At 43.6% G+C, this 18,673-nt stretch overlaps 1 protein-coding gene across 1 annotated transcript in view; it reads right to left on the bottom strand.

Moving 5' to 3' along the window:
- Positions 1-18,673, bottom strand: part of LOC139418558 (leucine-rich repeat and calponin homology domain-containing protein 2-like) — a 76,358-nt gene that overhangs the window by 34,866 nt on the left and 22,819 nt on the right. Inside the window, 1 exon segment of the mRNA XM_071168118.1 lies at positions 1,164-1,308. Within this exon segment, the coding sequence (XP_071024219.1) occupies positions 1,164-1,308 (145 nt within the window).

Genomic DNA, 18,673 nt, shown 5'->3' with positions numbered 1-18,673 from the left:
AATAGCTTCCTTGTTTTTTGAGATGTGAATACCACATTCAGTGTGGTTCATCTTAGGGACATCCATGATAGCGATGACAAGTTTCAAGTTGATAGGCCACTGTGGAGTGGATTTACAGTGGTTTAAATAGACACATAAAATCTGATAGTTAAGATATATACCATGGGCCCAGAATTGTGTCATTTGGTTCTATGACTTTATGAGACGATTTGTAAAGTACTTTTAGCATATTAGCGTATGTGCTAAAATGCATCTACTGGTATAGTGTGGTATATTTGAATGCGTCAACTTTATTTTCTCAAACTCTTTAGGGACTATATTGTAATGAGTCCAAAGACCACATTTGTTGTGAATATGACTTTTAGTCATTGTGAAAAAATATGTTATGATGATTTTAAGCATTGGTTACAGTCAAAAAAGTGAATTGTTAATAAGATATAACATGGTGCATCATGGTAATGTACTTTATTAACCATAAAAAGTTTCAAATTGATAGGCCATTGTGAAGTGGATTGACAAAGGATTTAATTGGACATGTAAAACATGACTCTTTTCTCAAACTAAGTTAAGAGATGTACCATAGGCCTAGTAGTGTTATTTTACTGCTGCTCTTTAATTATTTGTTACTTTTAATTCATTTTTTGTTGGTATTTTTATTAAAACCGCATTGTTGGTTAAGGGCTTGTAAGTAAGCATACCTGTTGTATTCGGCGCATGTGACTAATACTATTTTATTTTATTTAATTGTTGGTGTTACTTGGACTTTTGGTTCATGAGAATACATTTTTCAAAAGGTTATTCAAAATTTCCAAGGTGGAGGAAAATCTATCCTGATGGACCTTTATGGGTCCTTCAAGCAAATTTGTTCAGCACGAGAGAAGATACCTACATACAAAGTTTAAGTCTCTAAGTCAAAAGGGGCGGTGGATATGAGGGTTTAAGTGAGACTGCTTATAACAGCTCCACCTAAAGGCCACTCGGTGCCATTGCCATCTATGCCTGAGTTATTTGACCATGTCAAAGGGGAAAAAATGATCAAAGTATAACAAAAGCTTTGCTGTAAACACCGTAATGTGGGCCTTTGTATTTCCTGGTGATATCAAACAGTATGAGGTCATTGGGTCAACAGATCACACCACAGTGCTCCATGAGTCATCACTGACCTGATGTTGAGATAGGTCAGCATCTGCAAGTTGATGATGGTTTCTGGGATGCATTTGATGCAGTTGTGGTATAGGTTGAGGGACTCGAGTGGGGCGAACAGACACACCTCTGGGGGAATCTCTGTGAGCCTGTTCTTCGACAGATCTGGGGGAGGGAAAGAGACAGACAGCAGGTGAGGGTCATGGGTACCCAGGAACTATATACACAGTACTGTACGTACACTACATGATCATTAGTATGTGAACACCTGCTCGCCGAAAATTGCATATAATTTGGTGTCATAGCAGCCTCCACTCTTCTGGGAAGGATTTCCACTAGAGCAGATGAGCTCCCACATTTTTCAGCATGTTTTTAAAAATATATATATTTAGAGATAGACAAAATTTGATTTTTTGGGGATGAACATATACAGGATGCTACCCTAAACAACATAACCTTCATTCCAAATCGAAACTCGAAACCTACAACCTGATTTTGGATGGAATTACTTGGAATGCTTCCTACACTCAAGGATTATTATTCCCAAACTATACATCAAATGTTTTGGCAAACAAGCAGACCTGAAAACCCCATCCAACCTGGAGCTGAGTGAGTAATGCTCAGTCTGAAGCAATTTTTTTTTACCATCAAAAGCCAAGAAGAAAAATACATTACAATTACAGTGCCTTGCGAAAGTATTCGGCCCCCTTGAACTTTGCGACCTTTTGCCACATTTCAGGCTTCAAACATTAAGATATAAAACTGTATTTTTTTGTGAAGAATCAACAACAAGTGGGACACAATCATGAAGTGGAACGACATTTATTGGATATTTCAAACTTTTTTAACAAATCAAAAACTGAAAAATTGGGCGTGCAAAATTATTCAGCCCCCTTAAGTTAATACTTTGTAGCGCCACCTTTTGCTGCGATTACAGCTGTAAGTCGCTTGGGGTATGTCTATCAGTTTTGCACATCGAGAGACTGACATTTTTTCCCATTCCTCCTTGCAAAACAGCTCGAGCTCAGTGAGGTTGGAAGGAGAGCGTTTGTAAACAGCAGTTTTCAGTTCTTTCCACAGATTCTCGATTGGATTCAGGTCTGGACTTTGACTTGGCCATTCTAACACCTGGATATGTTTATTTTTGAACCATTCCATTGTAGATTTTGCTTTATGTTTTGGATCATTGTCTTGTTGGAAGACAAATCTCCGTCCCAGTCTCAGGTCTTTTGCAGACTCCATCAGGTTTTCTTCCAGGATGGTCCTGTATTTGGCTCCATCCATCTTCCCATCAATTTTAACCATCTTCCCTGTCCCTGCTGAAGAAAAGCAGGCCCAAACCATGATGCTGCCACCACCATGTTTGACAGTGGGGATGGTGTGTTCAGCTGTGTTGCTTTTACGCCAAACATAATGTTTTGCATTGTTGCCAAAAAGTTCCATTTTGGTTTCATCTGACCAGAGCACCTTCTTCCACATGTTTGGTGTGTCTCCCAGGTGGCTTGTGGCAAACTTTAAACGACACTTTTTATGGATATCTTTAAGAAATGGCTTTCTTCTTGCCACTCTTCCATAAAGGCCAGATTTGTGCAAAATACGACTGATTGTTGTCCTATGGACAGAGTCTCCAACCTCAGCTGTAGATCTCTGCAGTTCATCCAGAGTGATCATGGGCCTCTTGGCTGCATCTCTGATCAGTCTTCTCCTTGTATGAGCTGAAAGTTTAGAGGGACGGCCAGGTCTTGGTAGATTTGCAGTGGTCTGATACTCCTTCCATTTCAATATTATCGCTTGCACAGTGCTCCTTGGGATGTTTAAAGCTTGGGAAATCTTTTTGTATCCAAATCCGGCTTTAAACTTCTTCACAACAGTATCTCGGACCTGCCTGGTGTGTTCCTTGTTCTTCATGATGCTCTCTGCGCTTTTAACGGACCTCTGAGACTATCACAGTGCAGGTGCATTTATACGGAGACTTGATTACACACAGGTGGATTGTATTTATCATCATTAGTCATTTAGGTCAACATTGGATCATTCAGAGATCCTCACTGAACTTCTGGAGAGAGTTTGCTGCACTGAAAGTAAAGGGGCTGAATAATTTTGCACGCCCAATTTTTCAGTTTTTGATTTGTTAAAAAAGTTTGAAATATCCAATAAATGTCGTTCCACTTCATGATTGTGTCCCACTTGTTGTTGATTCTTCACAAAAAAATACAGTTTTATATCTTTATGTTTGAAGCCTGAAATGTGGCAAAAGGTCGCAAAGTTCAAGGGGGCCGAATACTTTCGCAAGGCACTGTATATTACTTAATAAGGACTGAATGCTCAGGCTACCAAGCTTTGCTAGGACAACTTCAATTAGCACTGACGTGTGAAGCGAGAGGTGTCAAAGCCTTTGAGACCAACAATTGGCTGGCTACCACAAGTGGGTGACACCTACTCCCTTTGCCTGCTGCACTGCTGCTTGGATTCCAACTGGCGATCTGTTCACCATCTACCCTGGCTTGTCTCCCCCCTCTGTCTCTCTCCCGAGCTTTCACTCACCTCCAGCACACATGCACTGTTGGGGCGAGTGACTCTAAATTTACAATGACTTCCCCCCCAAGTCGTTATATATTTCATTTTTTGTATTGTGCATTTTTCTATTTACCTCAGGACTCCTGCATGCTTTGTTGACTACAAACTTTCTTTACCCAACCGTGGGACAGACTGTTTGTTCCCACACTCGAGACTCACTTTCTATTGGTTACACAGACTTTTGGCCTCCCATCCCATTCTAAACACCTCTCACAGGCTTTGTATTCATGTTACCTGATGTAATTCCTGTACAATATGATCTTGTTGCCATCTGATGCACATTCAGATGTCATAAATCTGCACTGCAGTGCTCTCCCTGTACTATGCCGTGCCTTGATTGTATTTCGGTTGATGATATCTGGAAATGTGCATGTACACCCTGGCTCATCTACTGTTTCTAGCCCCAATTCTGACTTGTGCTCTGATATCTGCTTCACTGATTACTGCTCCTGTAAAAGCCTTACCTAAAATGGATCAATTGAAAGTGTGGGTTCAGAGCTCCATTCCAGATGTGTTGGTCATTACTGAGACGTGCTTAAGAAAGAGTGTTTTGAATACGGATGTTAACCTCTTTCAGCTAGGGGGCACTATTTTTACGTTTGGAAAATTAACGTTCCCAAAGTAAAACGGCCTATTTCTCAGGCCCATATGCTAGAATATGCATATAATTTACAGATTAGGATAGAAAACACTCTAAAGTTTCCAAAACTCTCAAAAAATTGTCTGTGAGTTTAACAGAACTGATATTGCAGGCAAAAACCTGAGGAAAATCAAACCAGGAAGTGGCTTCTATTTTGAAAGCCCCATGTTTCATAGCCTGCCGTTGCTCCATTTAAAGGGATATCAACCAGATTCCTTTCCTATCGCTTCCTCAAGGTGTCAAGTCTTTAGACATAGTTTCAGGCTTTTATTTTGAAAAATGAGCGAGAAAGATAACATTGCGTCACTGGATAGCTGGGTGTTCACATGAGTTTTGCTTGCGCAACAGAGTTGGGCAGCCATTGTCTCTCCCTCTCCTACTGAAAAAGAGACAGTGCCGGTTGATATATTATCGATTATATATTTTAAAAACAAACCTGAGGATTGATTATAAAAAAAGTTTGACATGTTTCTGTGGACATTACGGAAACTATTTGGAATTTTCGTCTGCGTTGTCGTGACCGCTCGAGCCTGTGGATTTCTGAACATAATGCGCCAAACAAACGGAGGTATTTAGGATATAAAAATAATCTTTATGGAACAAAAGGAACATTTATTGTGTAACTGGGAGTCTCGTGAGTGAAAACGTTCGAAGATCAAAGGTAAGCGATTCATTTTATTGCTTCTCTGATTTTCGTGACCAAGCTACTTTGATGCAAGGTGTTCATAATGTGTTGTCTAGTGATCGATAAACTTACACAAACGCTTGGATTGCTTTCGCTGTAAAGCATATTTTCACGACAGGTGGATTAACAAAAAGCTAAACTGTGTTTTGCTATATTGCACTTGTGATTTCATGACTATAAATATTTTTTGTAATATTATTTGAATGTGGCGCTCTGCAATTTAGAGGTTGTTGATGACAATTATCCCGCTAACGGGATGGGTTGCGTCAAGAAGTTAACCTTTCTGATTATAACCTTTTTCGGCAAGACAGATCTTCCAAAGGTGGGGGAGTGGCAATCTTTACCAAGGATCACCTTCAGTGTTCAGTTGTCTCCACCAAGTCTGTCCCCAAACAATTTGATTTGCTGGTTTTAAGTATTACACTTTCAAATAGCTCTTTGTTGACTGTTGCTGGGTGCTATCGTCCTCCATCAGCACCGAGCTGTACCCTACTGCCCTAAGCTCTCTCCTGGCCCCTTACACTAAATCTGAATTTGTCCTGGTAGGTGACCTAAAGCGAAACATGCTTAAACCAACTGACCAAGTCCTAAAGCAATGGGACTCTCTAAATCTTTCTCAGATTATTATCAATCCCACAAGGTATGACTCCAAACACCCAGAAAAGGCTACTCTTCTTGATGTTATCCTCACAAATGATCCTGATAGGTCATTACAGAAAACACCAGACTGATAGTAGTGATCACTGTTTTACAGCCTGTGATCGTAATGGCTGCTCAGTGAAACGACCTGTCCTTATTTGTCATAGACACTTGCTAAAAAACTTTATTGCGCAAGCCTTCCTTCATGAACTTGCCTCTGTTAAATGGTATAGAAGCAGCTTGATCCCCCCCTCTGTCGAAGACTCATGGACTTTCTTTTTTGATATTTTCTATGGTATTGTTAATAAACACACCCCCATAAAGAAAATGAGAATTAAAAACAGGTTAAGCCCCTGGTTTGACCGTGATCTTGCAGAGTTACTCCACCTCAAGAATTGCATTTAGCGAAAGGCTCGGCACACGCATACTCAGGCTGACTGGCTATCATTCAGGCAAATGAGAAATATGTGTACTCAGGCTATCCGAAAGGCCAAAGTTAGTTACTTTGAGCAGTTATGTCTCTGTGGGTCTAACCCCAAGAAGTTCTGGAAAACGGTTAAAGACCTGGAGAATAAACCCTTCTCCTCACAGCTGCCCATGTCCCTTAAAGTTGATGATGTGGTTGTTACTGACAAGAAGCACATGGCTGCGCTCTTTAATCACCACTTCATTAAGTCAGGATTCCTATTTGACTCAGTCATGCCTCCACGCCTGTCCAAGATTTCCTCATCTTTCACCCATTTTAAAGCGACTATATCCCTGATGCTTCTCCCCCTGCCCCGCTACAAAGTTTCTCCCTGCAGGCAGTCACTGAGTCCGAGGTGCTAGAGGAGCTCCTGAAACTTAACCCCAAAAAACACCCTTTCTTCTTTAACGTTGCTGACCCTATCATCGCCAAGCCTATCTCTGAGCTTTTTAACCTGTCTCGTTCCCATTGCTTGGAAGGCAGCCACAGTTCATCCTTTAATTAAAAGGGGAGATCAAGCTGATCCTAACTGTTACAGGCCTAGTTCTATTATGCCCTGTTTATCAAAAGTGTTGGAAAAACTCGTCAATAATCAACTGACTGGCGCTCTTGATGTCTATAGTATTCTCTCTGGTATGCAATCTGGTTTCCGCTCAGGTTATGGATGTGACAAAGCAACCATAAAGGTCCCCAATGATGTCACCATTGCCCTTGATTCTATGCAATGTTGTGCTACTATATTTCTATTGACTTGGCCAAAGCTTTTGATACGGTAGACCATTCCAATCTTGTGAGCCGGCTAAGGAATATTGGTGTCTCTGAGGGGTCTTCGGCCTGGTTTGCTAACTACCTCTCTCAAAGAGTGCAGTGTATAAAGTCAGAAAATCTGTTGTCTCAGCCACTGCCTGTCACCAAGGGAGTACCCCAAGGCTCAATCCTAGGCCTCATGCTATTCTCAATTTACACCAACAACATAGCTCAGGTAGTAGGAAGCTCTCTCATCCATTTATATGCAGATGATAGTCTTATACTCAGCTGGCCCCTCCCCGGATTGTGTTAAATACTCTACAACAAAGCTTTCTTAGTGTCCAACAAGCTTTCTTTACCCTTCAACTTATTTTGAACACCTCCAAAACAAAGGTCATGTGGTTTGGTAAGAAGAATGCCCCGCTCCCTACAGGTGTGATTACAACCTCTGAGGGTTTAGAGCTTAAGGTAGTCACCTCATACAAGTACTTGGGAGTATGGCTAGAAAGTACACTGTCCTTCTCTCAGCACATAAAAAAGCTGCAGGCTAAAGTTAAATCTAGACTTGGTTTCCTCTATCGTTATCACTCCACTTTGTCCTATATTTATGTTATTTATTTATTTTAATCCCAGCCCCCGTCCCCGCAGGAGGTCTTTTGCCTTTTGGTAGGCCGTCATTGTAAATAAGAATTTGTTCTTAACTGACTTACCTAGTTAAAAGGTTAAATAAATACTTTTTTTTAAAGATGTTGGAACATTGCTGCAGGGACTTGCTTCCATTCAGCCACGAGCATTAGTGAGGTCGGGCACTGATGTTGGATGATTAGGCCTGGCTCGCAGTCAGCATCCCAATTCATCCCAAAGGTGTTCGATGGGTTTGAGATCAGGAATCTGTGCAAGCCAGTCAAGTTCAGAGAAGGCGTTTCCACTGCTCCAATGGTGCTGTGCTTTACACCATTCCAGCCAACACTTGGTATTGCGCATGGTGATCTTAGGCTTGTGTATGGCTGCTCGGACATGGAAAGCCATTTCATGAAGCTCCAGACAAGCAGTTATTGTGCCCAATTTACTTCTAGAGGCAGTTTGGAACTCAATAGTGAGTGTTGCAACAGAGGACAGATCATTTTTACACGCAACTCGGTGGCCCCGTTCTGTGAGCTTGTGTGGCCTACCACTTCACGGCTGAGCTGCTGAGTTGTTGCTCCAAGACATTTCCACTTCACAATAACAGCACTTACTGTTGACTGGGGCAGCTCTAGCAGGGCATACATTTTACAAATTGACTTGTTGGAAAGGTGGAATCCTATGACCGTGCCACGTTGAAAGTCACGGTGCTCTTTAGTAAGGCCATTCTACTAGATTTTATACACCTCTCAGCAACAAATGCGATAGCCGAATCAACTCATTTGAAGGGGTGTCAACGTACTTTTGTATATAGTATATATGGTAAATAACATTCATCAAGTAGCACAGATCAGGTGTGCAATATGTATCCAAAATGTAGTGTAAGAAAGGACCCAAATAGTGGCTCCAGAAACGGCTATAGGCTGAGCCGGATGAAATCCTCTGGGAGAGTAGATTGATACCAGGCAGCCTTGACTGATCAATATGTCTGAATGAGTGATCGATGGGAAAAAGGCATGATCCTCAAAAGACAGAGCTGAAATTACACTAGGCCTTGGCACAGTTATAACATCACCAGATCCAGTCAGTCTTGCCCATCTCGATATAATCGCTTGAATTACAGGAGTCCGCCCTATTCCGCTGCTATATCTGTGCAATAGCTTTGCAATTGCTCCTTTGTGGCGCTGTTGCAGTGGATACTTTTATCAAATATATGCCAGGGATTCACTGACCAATGGTCAAAAAATCAGCCAGTTCAGAGTTCAGACCTCATCATGACATCACATAATATTGTATAGGCTTCAATGACAGGTACTATTTAACCCCGCTACAAATAAAAGGTTAGGATAAGGAGTGTATAATTATGCTTCCCTCATGAGACAAATATTTCGCTGAATTTAGACTCACAGAGCGAACACTAATTTCAGACAGCCATGAAGAACACGGGTCACTGTCCCCTTCAGATAAAAATGGTTGTGATGCAGGAGGCCCGTCCCTCTGTCCAATAATTAATGTGGATAGCAAGTGGAGCGCACAGCACACATTACGGTACCCCTCCTCAGCCCCAGCTGTGCTATCTGGCAGCCGCCACTGCCACTCCAAGATCCAGCGAATCAGGTTCCTCCTCCAATCAGGAAGAGCCCCATCCTCCAATCAAATGAAATGATAAATACAATTTCAAATGTGTCATGTGCCGAATAGAACAGCCTTTACAGTGAAATGCTTACTTACGAGCCCATTCCCAACGGTGCAGACTGAAAATAAGACAAATATTTGCTAAATAAAAATGAAATATTAAGAGACTCAATGTAGCTCCTCCGTTCACAAATAACACTGTCTGCAATACAACTACTGTAGTTGTCTACTTCAAAACCCTCCATTCACAACAAGCTGGCTACTCTGGTTTACCACCTCAATTCTTATTTACCCACACGACTCTATCACAACCACACTTCACATTATAAAACGGCTGATAGTTTACACTGCAATTGGAATGCTCACTATCCCTCTGTTCATTATGTATTACATCTATTCTAACAACGTCTAGATACGCTACTTGACGCGGATGTCGATTAAGGCAGCCCCCCGCACCTCTCTGATTCAGAGGGGTTGGGTTAAATGCGGAAGACACATTTCAGTTGAAGGCATTCAGTTGTACAACTGACTAGGTATCCCCCTTTCCTTAATCAACTGATAGCTGTGTGGTGAGCGTTCTGGCACAAAAATGGTCACCGTGCATCACCCAGGTGGGTGCTGCACATTGACGGTGGATGAGGTGAGTTTCCCCCTAAAGCACTTTGAGTACCTCAGTTAGTAGAAAAGTACTATATAAATCCAATCAGTTATTATACAATCCCTTCTCTCTATTACGCATGGGAATACTTTGGAATATATTTCCAAAAATGAAAATAAAAAGTACAAAAAAAAAAACGTATAAAACCAATTATTGTTAAACCCATGGTCTTACAGATCTCGGGGATTGGGCAGAGCTATTGATGGTCAGTTATTATCATTGGGATTGAAAGTTCTCGTGACGCCTACATACTGGTCTTGATGAGAAGAAAATAAACTGTCGGGGGAGGTTCTCTTCTGCAGTGTTTCAACCAATCCAGTAGATGTTGAGATGGAGTGTCGCCTTAACGTTCAAAAGTGAAAGTTGCGTCACAGTTTCCCTTTCCATTTGCCCTGAAACCCGGAGCATCCGGGTTGTTGGGGACCCAGTAGATGCTGTGTCCCTGAGGCTGGGGCTCTGCTGTAGAGCACAGGCCGCTCTGTGAAGGAGAGCTCTGCGGTGCTCCGTGAAGGATTATGTGAAGGCCCTGGCTACCGATTCCATGTCAACCATCCGCAGAGTGAAGGGGAGCGGCAAGCAACTGAATCGGCAAGATGCTCACGTGACGGGACGTGTGTGTTTATCCGCATTTGTGTGCGTCTTTGTGTGCTTCAGTAGTGCATGGAAAGGGGGGGAAGGAGGTTGTGCTGATACAACTGATTTCTAAATGAACGTTTAACAACGGTTGAGTTCCCCAAATACAGGGGGAGTTGGTTCCTGAGCAGTCTAATAAACTGACCCCAGCCCTGTGTCTGTGTGTAGGGGCGAGTGTTCAGCATGGTGAGTGGGAGGGTGTTAGCTGCCAAAACAACGTTGGCTATTTAATTAGAGAGAGGGCAGATACGGCAGGACTAAAACTTTAGGCCACTCACAGGCATTGGCAGCCTACCTGGTATAAATGGCCCCGTTTGTCTCTCATCACTAAACCCAAGACTGCATAAAGACGGCCAACGAATCCTTGCATTTATAAAAAAATCTAAAATCCAGATATTTGACTGAGTCTCGTGTACATCTTTAAGCTAAGTTAAAGCCCAATCAGGACGAATTCCTGAAACGTATTCCTTTCTTTCGGGTCTTCTGGGAATAACCAGTCAGGCAAATGAGAATAAGAGGAAACTGGGGCAACCATCCAGTCAGATCTCACATGGCAGACAAGCCATTTTAGGCAGAGTGGGAACACAACAAACATCAATACTTGTCAGTCACCCACTCAGTCACCCACTCTCTGTTCAGAGAGAAAGAGATATGACAAGTTGTTTTGGCCGAACATAAGGAGGGCCCATCTCTGAGCAAGCATGTTACAAATTGCAGCAGTAACTGTGTGGGAGACATTTTGCATAAGGAAGTGTTTAACTCCATTCCTGAGGCAGTGGGTCAGGAGAGTTCTGAGCCGGAGATACATCCCTGCTCCACAGAACAACAGCCACCACTAACACGCGCACACAGTCCGGTACAAAAAGCGGACTGAAGCTGGTTGAGAGAATGCCAAGAGTGTGCAAAGCTGTCATCGAGTCAAAGGGTGGCTACTTTGAAGAATCTCAAATATAAAATATATTTTGATTTGTTTAACACTTTTTAAAAATTGGTTACTTGATTCCATGGATGTTTTTTCATAGTTTTGATGTCATCACTATTATTCTACAATGTAGAAAATAGTCCAAATAAAGAAAAACCCTGGAATGAATAGGAGGGTCTGAACTTTTGACTGGTACTGTATACCTACACTTATTCCAATATTATATCAAAGTCAGTGTCCTTGTAGAATAATGAATAATGCTAATTCAATATCCTTGACAGGTGAACTTGACCCACTTCATCAGTGAGAGTTAGTCAACTAGGGTCTGGAGACTGTGTGCTTTTCCATTCCACAACATGAGGATTAGCAATTACCATAATAGAAGAGACCCTTCTTGCCTCTCACCAGTCCACCACAACAGCAGCACCAGCCCGTTCCTCTACTCCTGCCTGCAGGAAACCTGGGCACCTCAAATATTCAGACGGCAGTCCATTCAGTGAGGTCAGCATACGACTGGCACGCATATGAGAGCGAGCGCAAGAGAGAGAAAGAGCGAGCGAGAGATGAGCTCAGGTATGCACTCAGAGCTGGCCTAGATTTCAGCCCTTATGGGATATACAGAGGGGAGCCAGCACCCACACAATGTGGGGAATGGGTGTCCCCAAACCAAACTACATTACCCACAACTCTTCCTCCCAATTCTCTATGTGTATCTGAAATCCCCTTCCTGCGTGCTTCATGTCTTAAGAGTCCCATTGATTTTCTCCACACCCTATCATCACCTTGCCTGTAGACATGTAGAGCACAGCACTGAGAGGAATCATTCAGAGTAACACAGGAAGAGAAGCACAACAGTTCCTCAACCTAAGCTAAACCCCATCCTTGCCAAACATAGAAAGAATTGTTCTAATAATTACATAATGCATTCGTTAGTGATCATCTTTATAACAAAGATCAAACCAGCAGTGTTCTAGACCTGGCAACACAGTCCTTTGGTTTGGCATGAGACAGACAGAGACAGAGACAGACAGACGGGAGAGGCAGTGATGGGAACCCCATGTGACAGTGACTTCTCTAATCCTCAACCTCCTATTCAACACAGCACAGCACAGCCAGAGAGGTGGGGCATGTGATGCCTGAGAGGACTGCTGTATAACCCTGGCCTGCCTGGCTACATCACAGAGACAGCCAGGCAAATACACCAATATACATCTTATACCACCCCTATTACCAGCCTGTTCAACCTCTCTTTCGTATCGTCTGAGATCCCCAAGGATTGGAAAGCTGCCGCGGTCATCCCCCTCTTCAAAGGGGGAGACACCCTGGAACCAAACTGTTACAGACCTACATCCATCCTGCCCTGCCTATCTAAGGTCTTCGAAAGCCAAGTCAACAAACAGATCACTGACCATCTCGACTCCCACCGTACCTTCTCCGCTGCGCAATCTGGTTTCCGAGCCGGTCACGGGTGCACCTCAGCCACGCTCAAGGTACTAAACGATATCATAACCGCCATCGATAAAAGACAGTACTGTGCAGCCGTCTTCATCGACCTGGCCAAAGCTTTCGACTCTGTCAATCATCATATTCTTATCGGCAGACTCAGTAGCCTCGGTTTTTCTAATGACTGCCTAGCCTAGTTCACCAACTACTTTGCAGACAGAGTTCAGTGTGTCAAATCGGAGGGCATGTTGCCTGGTCCTCTGGCAGTCTATGGGGGTGCCACAGGGTTAAATTCTCGGGCCGACTCTTATTTCTGTATATATCGATGATGTTGCTCTTGCTGCGGGCAATTCCCTGATCCACCTCTACGCAGATGACACCATTCTGTATACTTCTGGCCCTTCCTTGGACACTGTGCTATCTAACCTCCAAATGAGCTTCAATGCCATACAACACTCCTTCCGTGGCCTCCAACTGCTCTTAAACGCTAGTAAAACCAAAGGCATGCTTTTCAACCGTTCGCTGCCTGCACCCGCACGCCTGACTAGCATCACCACCCTGGATGGTTCCGACCTTGAATATGTGGACATCTATAAGTACCTACAGTGCCTTGCGAAAGTATTCGGCCCCCTTGAACTTTGCGACCTTTTGCCACATTTCAGGTTTCAAACATAAAGATATAAAACTGTATTTTTTTGTGAAGAATCAACAACAAGTGGGACACAATCATGAAGTGGAACGACATTTATTGGATATTTCAAACTTTTTTAACAAATCAAAAACTGAAAAATTGGGCGTGCAAAATTATTCGACCTGTATGCTCTAGTCGGCTGGCCCTCGCTACATATTCATCGCCAGACCCACTGATTCCAGGTAATCTACAAGTCCATGTTAGGTAAAGCTCAGTTTTATCTCAGTTCACTGGTCACGATGGTAACACCCACCCGTAGCACGCACTCTAGCAGGTATATCTCACTGATCATCCCTAAAGCCAACACCTCGTTTGGCCGCCTTTCCTTCCAGTTCTCTGCTGCCTGGGACTGGAACGAATTGCAAAAAAAATAAATAATAATAATAATAATTTTTAAAAAAAATAAAAAAAATTTAAATCGCTGAAGTTGGAGACTTATCTCCCTCACTACCTTTAAACATCTGCTATCTGAGCAGCTAACCGATCGCTGCAGCTGTACATAGTCCATCAGGGGGTACCCATCATCTCAGCTGTGTACCAGAGGGGGGTATAATCCCCATTCCCTACGTCACCCCTCCATGGACCATCTCCCTCCACAGAAGGGTCACCCTATATCACTCCCACGCACAACCTGCCCCTCAAACTGAGGATGTATCACTTACACCTCTCCAGAGACAGAGCTGCAAATGGATATATGTAGGGCTCTTCTCCTCTAATAGCCAGAGGGGATGAGGGGAGAAAGCAGGCCCACAGCATTGTTTGGGGGCAGTGGACCACAACAGAGATGCAACCCCCAGCCCTCATTAATCATCACAACCTTGACCTACATACTCTGTTTTTAGGTGATTTAATCAGAATGAAAAATAGTCCTGACCAAAGCAGGGCTCCAGACTGTGACCATTTGATTTTAATTATTGGCATCAGTGCGAGCTGAACATTGTACATGGTCACCTCACTTAAAAACATCAGATTTTTGGGGGAGGCTAAAACCATGATAAGGTGCTCATGATTCCTGTAATTAAAGCTTCTGCCTGCCCCAGTACCGGTTTCGCTCAATATGGTCTGACTGCGACCCGCCCTGGACGGTTCTTACCTGAGCATGCAAGTACCGCCCAGGCAAAACCCTCACAGTCTTTCGATTGGCTCCTGGCTACTTCCTCGTTTTACGGGTCGCAGTAGCAACCCGTTTTATTGACGAGTTTACCATTGAACTAGTGCGAGAGTTTGGATTTGGCCAGAGAGGATGAGTCAGCGTTCACGGTTCATTTTACACACAGAATAATTGTACAGTTGTTCAGTTAGTAAAACTGACAGCTGTTTGTTTTTGATGAAAGTACTGAAGAGTGCTCGTATGCGTTGCATGAGTGTGCTTGCTGTGACGGTCACCCCCCGACATTGGCTACACTTGTAGCTACTTCCCACGGCATTGTGGGATAGCAGGAGCGAGGGACACTGTGTCTCAGTGATGTTGCCGTTAATGCTCTCCCCGTTGAGTAGACTGTATCACAGTGATGTCTACACAGAGTGCACAAAACATTAGGAACACCTGCTCTTTCCATGACAGACTGACCAGGTGAAAGTTATGATCCTTTATTGATGTTACTTGTTAAATCCACTTCAAATCAGTGTAGATGAAGGGGAGGAGACGGGTTAAAGAAGGATGTTTAAGTCTTGAGACAATTGAGGCATGGATTGTGTATGTGCGCCATTCAGAGGATGAATGGGCAAGACAAAAGATTTAAAGTAACTTTGAATGGGCTATGGTAGTAGGTGCCAGGTGCACCGGTTTGAGTGTGTCAAGAACTGCAACACTGCTGGGTTTTTTACACTCAAGTTTCCCCATGTGATCTCAAGAATGGTCCACCACCCAAAGGACACCCAGCCAACTTGACACAACTGTGGGAAACAGAGTCAACCATGGGCAGCATGCCTGTGGAACACTTTCAAAACCTTGTAGAGTCCATGCCCCTAATTGAGGCTGTTCTGAGGGCAAAAGGGGGTGCAACTCAATATTATAATGGTTTTCCTAATGTTTTGTACACTCAGTGTATATGGCTACCAATATTAGTTATTTCTTGTGTTAGCCGTTATCCTACTTGAAATATAATCTTGGGAGGGGAGGAAAAATGGGCCACGTTACTAGCTACGGTCGGTGACACCACGATACAGCTGCCCAGTGAGAAAGAAAATGTGGTCTGACTGTATAACATTTTAAAATCCAATTGCGGGGGTAAACACAGCAACTGTTGTCACAGTTGAAGAGGTTCTCAGTTTTGTGTAGGTATAATGCTTGAGCTCAATAGCGACTATTTTACAACCAATATATTTTATATGGCTTTGCGGTACAGAGCGCGCAAAATGCACGTCGGTCATTTTGCGATTGCATAGGCCTCATTAGGTAGTAGTCTAGGCTACAACTGCAAAGTTATTTGGGACATTACATGTACTGTTAGATTAATGCATGGCTATTAACAGTGGCTATTATTTTTAGAGTTAGCGATCTAGCTTATGTGTTTTGAGTTTCCACCTACTGAGGTGGTGAATTAGCCCCGAGTAAAGCAGACTTCGATATCAGTGCGCATAGATGCAGGCAAATTTATCTACTGAACAACAACTAAAAAAAAACAAATCTGAACATTCTGGAGCCCTATTTTAACAGTAAAATATAACATTGTTAACTTACAATTCATGACAATCACTGGATTAGGTTGCACATTCAAATATTTTGAATCACACCATGTTAAATAGAATATTTGTTGAAAACCATCTCAGTAGTCTATTTCACTTCTTAATAAAGCACTGTGAATGACCTTCTAAGATGCCAGTTGAATGAAAACGCGACTTTCAGAAATAAGATTAGATTGCTTCTGTTTGCTATACGCCACAACAACAACCAAAAATGGTGCGACCAAATCATGGGTTGGTGCCACCAACCGAAAAAAAAAAGAAAAAAAAAAGTTAGACTGGAGCCCTGCTAGGTCAGTAGATGGATCTTAAATTATCTCATGTCCTTGCACCCACATCTCATAAACATTGGAAGATTGCGAGTCGATTTATGCTGTGTTTGCACGGTTTCTAAAGAGAAATGTGTTTATTCACACAAACTCGAGGCATTTATGAGAAGCATTAAGACACACCCATTCCCAGAAACTCATGCACTTCGACACACATATTGTCATGTGTGTGTGCTGGTGATGCGTCTCTGCTGATGCAGGTTTAATTGGCCCATGTGGGCCTGTGTGTGCTGGGGCCTGAGCTGATACAGTAATTAGAGACCCGTTAAGGAGCTGCACAGCCCCTGGTAAACACACACAGCACAGGCTTTTCAATTACTCTTTTTATGGCTGCTCACACACACACACACACACCATCTCCATTAATACATACACGTACATAAGTACAGCAGCACCAAATAAACTATTGGGCAATACATGAATTGGCTTAACTGAATACAAGCCCATAGCTTTTGGGAAGTACTGTATGTATGTAGAGTCCTGTAGATTCAGGAGACATCTCTTTTCTATCCCACACAAACACATAGCCAATACGGTCTTGATCTCAGTCTCTCAGGCTAAACACAGAGACATATTAGGGCTCCCGAGTCGTGCAGCGGTCTAAGGCACCGCATCGCAGTGCCAGAGGCGTCACTCCAGACCCTAGTTTGATTCCAGGCTGCATCACAACCGGCCGGGATTGGGAGTCCCATAGGGCGGAGCACAATTGGCCCAGCGTCGTCCGGGTTAGGGTTCGGCCGGGGTAGGCCGTGATTGTAAATAAGAATGTGTTCTTAACTGACTTGCCTAGTTAAATAAAAGGTTAAATAAAATAAAAATGAATAAACATACAGAGAGATAAGCCTCCCATTAGGGGGTCCGAGAGAGAATTTAAGGTGTCCGACACATCTTTAACAGCTAGTAAAGGCTTTGCGGCCAATTCTATACTGAGAGATATTCTTCCTACATGCATCATTCATGTTGTACAGCACAGGTGTGCATCGATTTCCCCTTTCTGGCATGAAAATGCATCCAAAATGCACATATGCGTGTGCAGATATTACCCCCTCGTCCCAATCCTGTGATGTCAGAAGGTAGGAGCGCTGCATGGGAGCACCGTGTGAGAGAAGTCCATCCTACATGCCTTTGTTCTCTCACATGGCCCAGGCACACAGGGCCTAGCTACCTGGAGCGTTGGGCCAGTAACTGAAAGGTTGCTGATTAGAATCCCCGAGCTGACAAGATATAAATCTGTCGTTCTGCCCCTGAGCAAGGCAGTTAACCCACTGTTCCCCGGGCCAAGATGACGTGGATGTCAATTAAGGCAGCCCCCCGCACCTCTCTGATTCAGAGGGGTTGGGTTAAATGCAGAAGACACAATTCAGTTGTACATCTGACTAGGTATTCCCCTTTCCACGGACTGACTCAACATAACCCAGACCGTACCCACAGACACAGACAGTGAGAATGGCTGACTGACAGAGAGAGATACACGGACAAAGCTGGGGGAAAGACAGAGAGGATCATGGGAGCAGACAGACCGTCTAGACAGACATAAGAGACAGATATGAGAGTGACCAACTCGAGCATCACGTCGCTCTTCTGCTAATATGTGCAGGAAGAGATAGGTCGGGTGGATGTGCTGTGAATGGAAAGGCAAAGGGATCTCTCCCATTAAAAATAAAATAAAAATCAACTAACAGACATTCCCCTTTCCCCCTGAGGGGAAGACCAAAGTTGGCCCAGGCCCTCTTCTACAACTGGAAGTTTTGACTATGCCGGCTCCCATCTGTACATGCCTGCCGCCCCCCCCCCGCCCCCCCGCTGGGCTCAACAAAGACCTAGCCACTATTGTTTGGGGAGCGTTTGATGCGCACGGGGTCGATGACGAAGGGGGTGGGGAGAAGAGTGCTGCTTTGCTTTTGTGATGCTGTCCGTTTCTCTGTCTCCATCCTTGCCCCTGACCAAACGCCATCTGTGGCAGGAGCAGGGAAGCAGGCAGGCAGGCAGGAAGACAGCAGGCCCTTTGTCCATTTGCTAGTGCCCACAGAGTTCCAGCAAAACACGGCGGACTACCCCCCCAGCCAAACCATCATGCTGCAGCCTCTTCATCAAGTCCAGAAAGGGCTCTTTTATTCAGAGGACATTCAGACTAATAGATGAAGCCTGGTTGGTAG

Source organism: Oncorhynchus clarkii, chromosome 10 (genome assembly GCF_045791955.1).
Source record: "Oncorhynchus clarkii lewisi isolate Uvic-CL-2024 chromosome 10, UVic_Ocla_1.0, whole genome shotgun sequence".
Lineage (NCBI taxonomy): Eukaryota > Metazoa > Chordata > Actinopteri > Salmoniformes > Salmonidae > Oncorhynchus > Oncorhynchus clarkii.
The sequence above is the reverse complement of the archived record's forward strand: the minus strand, read 5'-3'. Positions and strand labels throughout refer to the sequence as shown.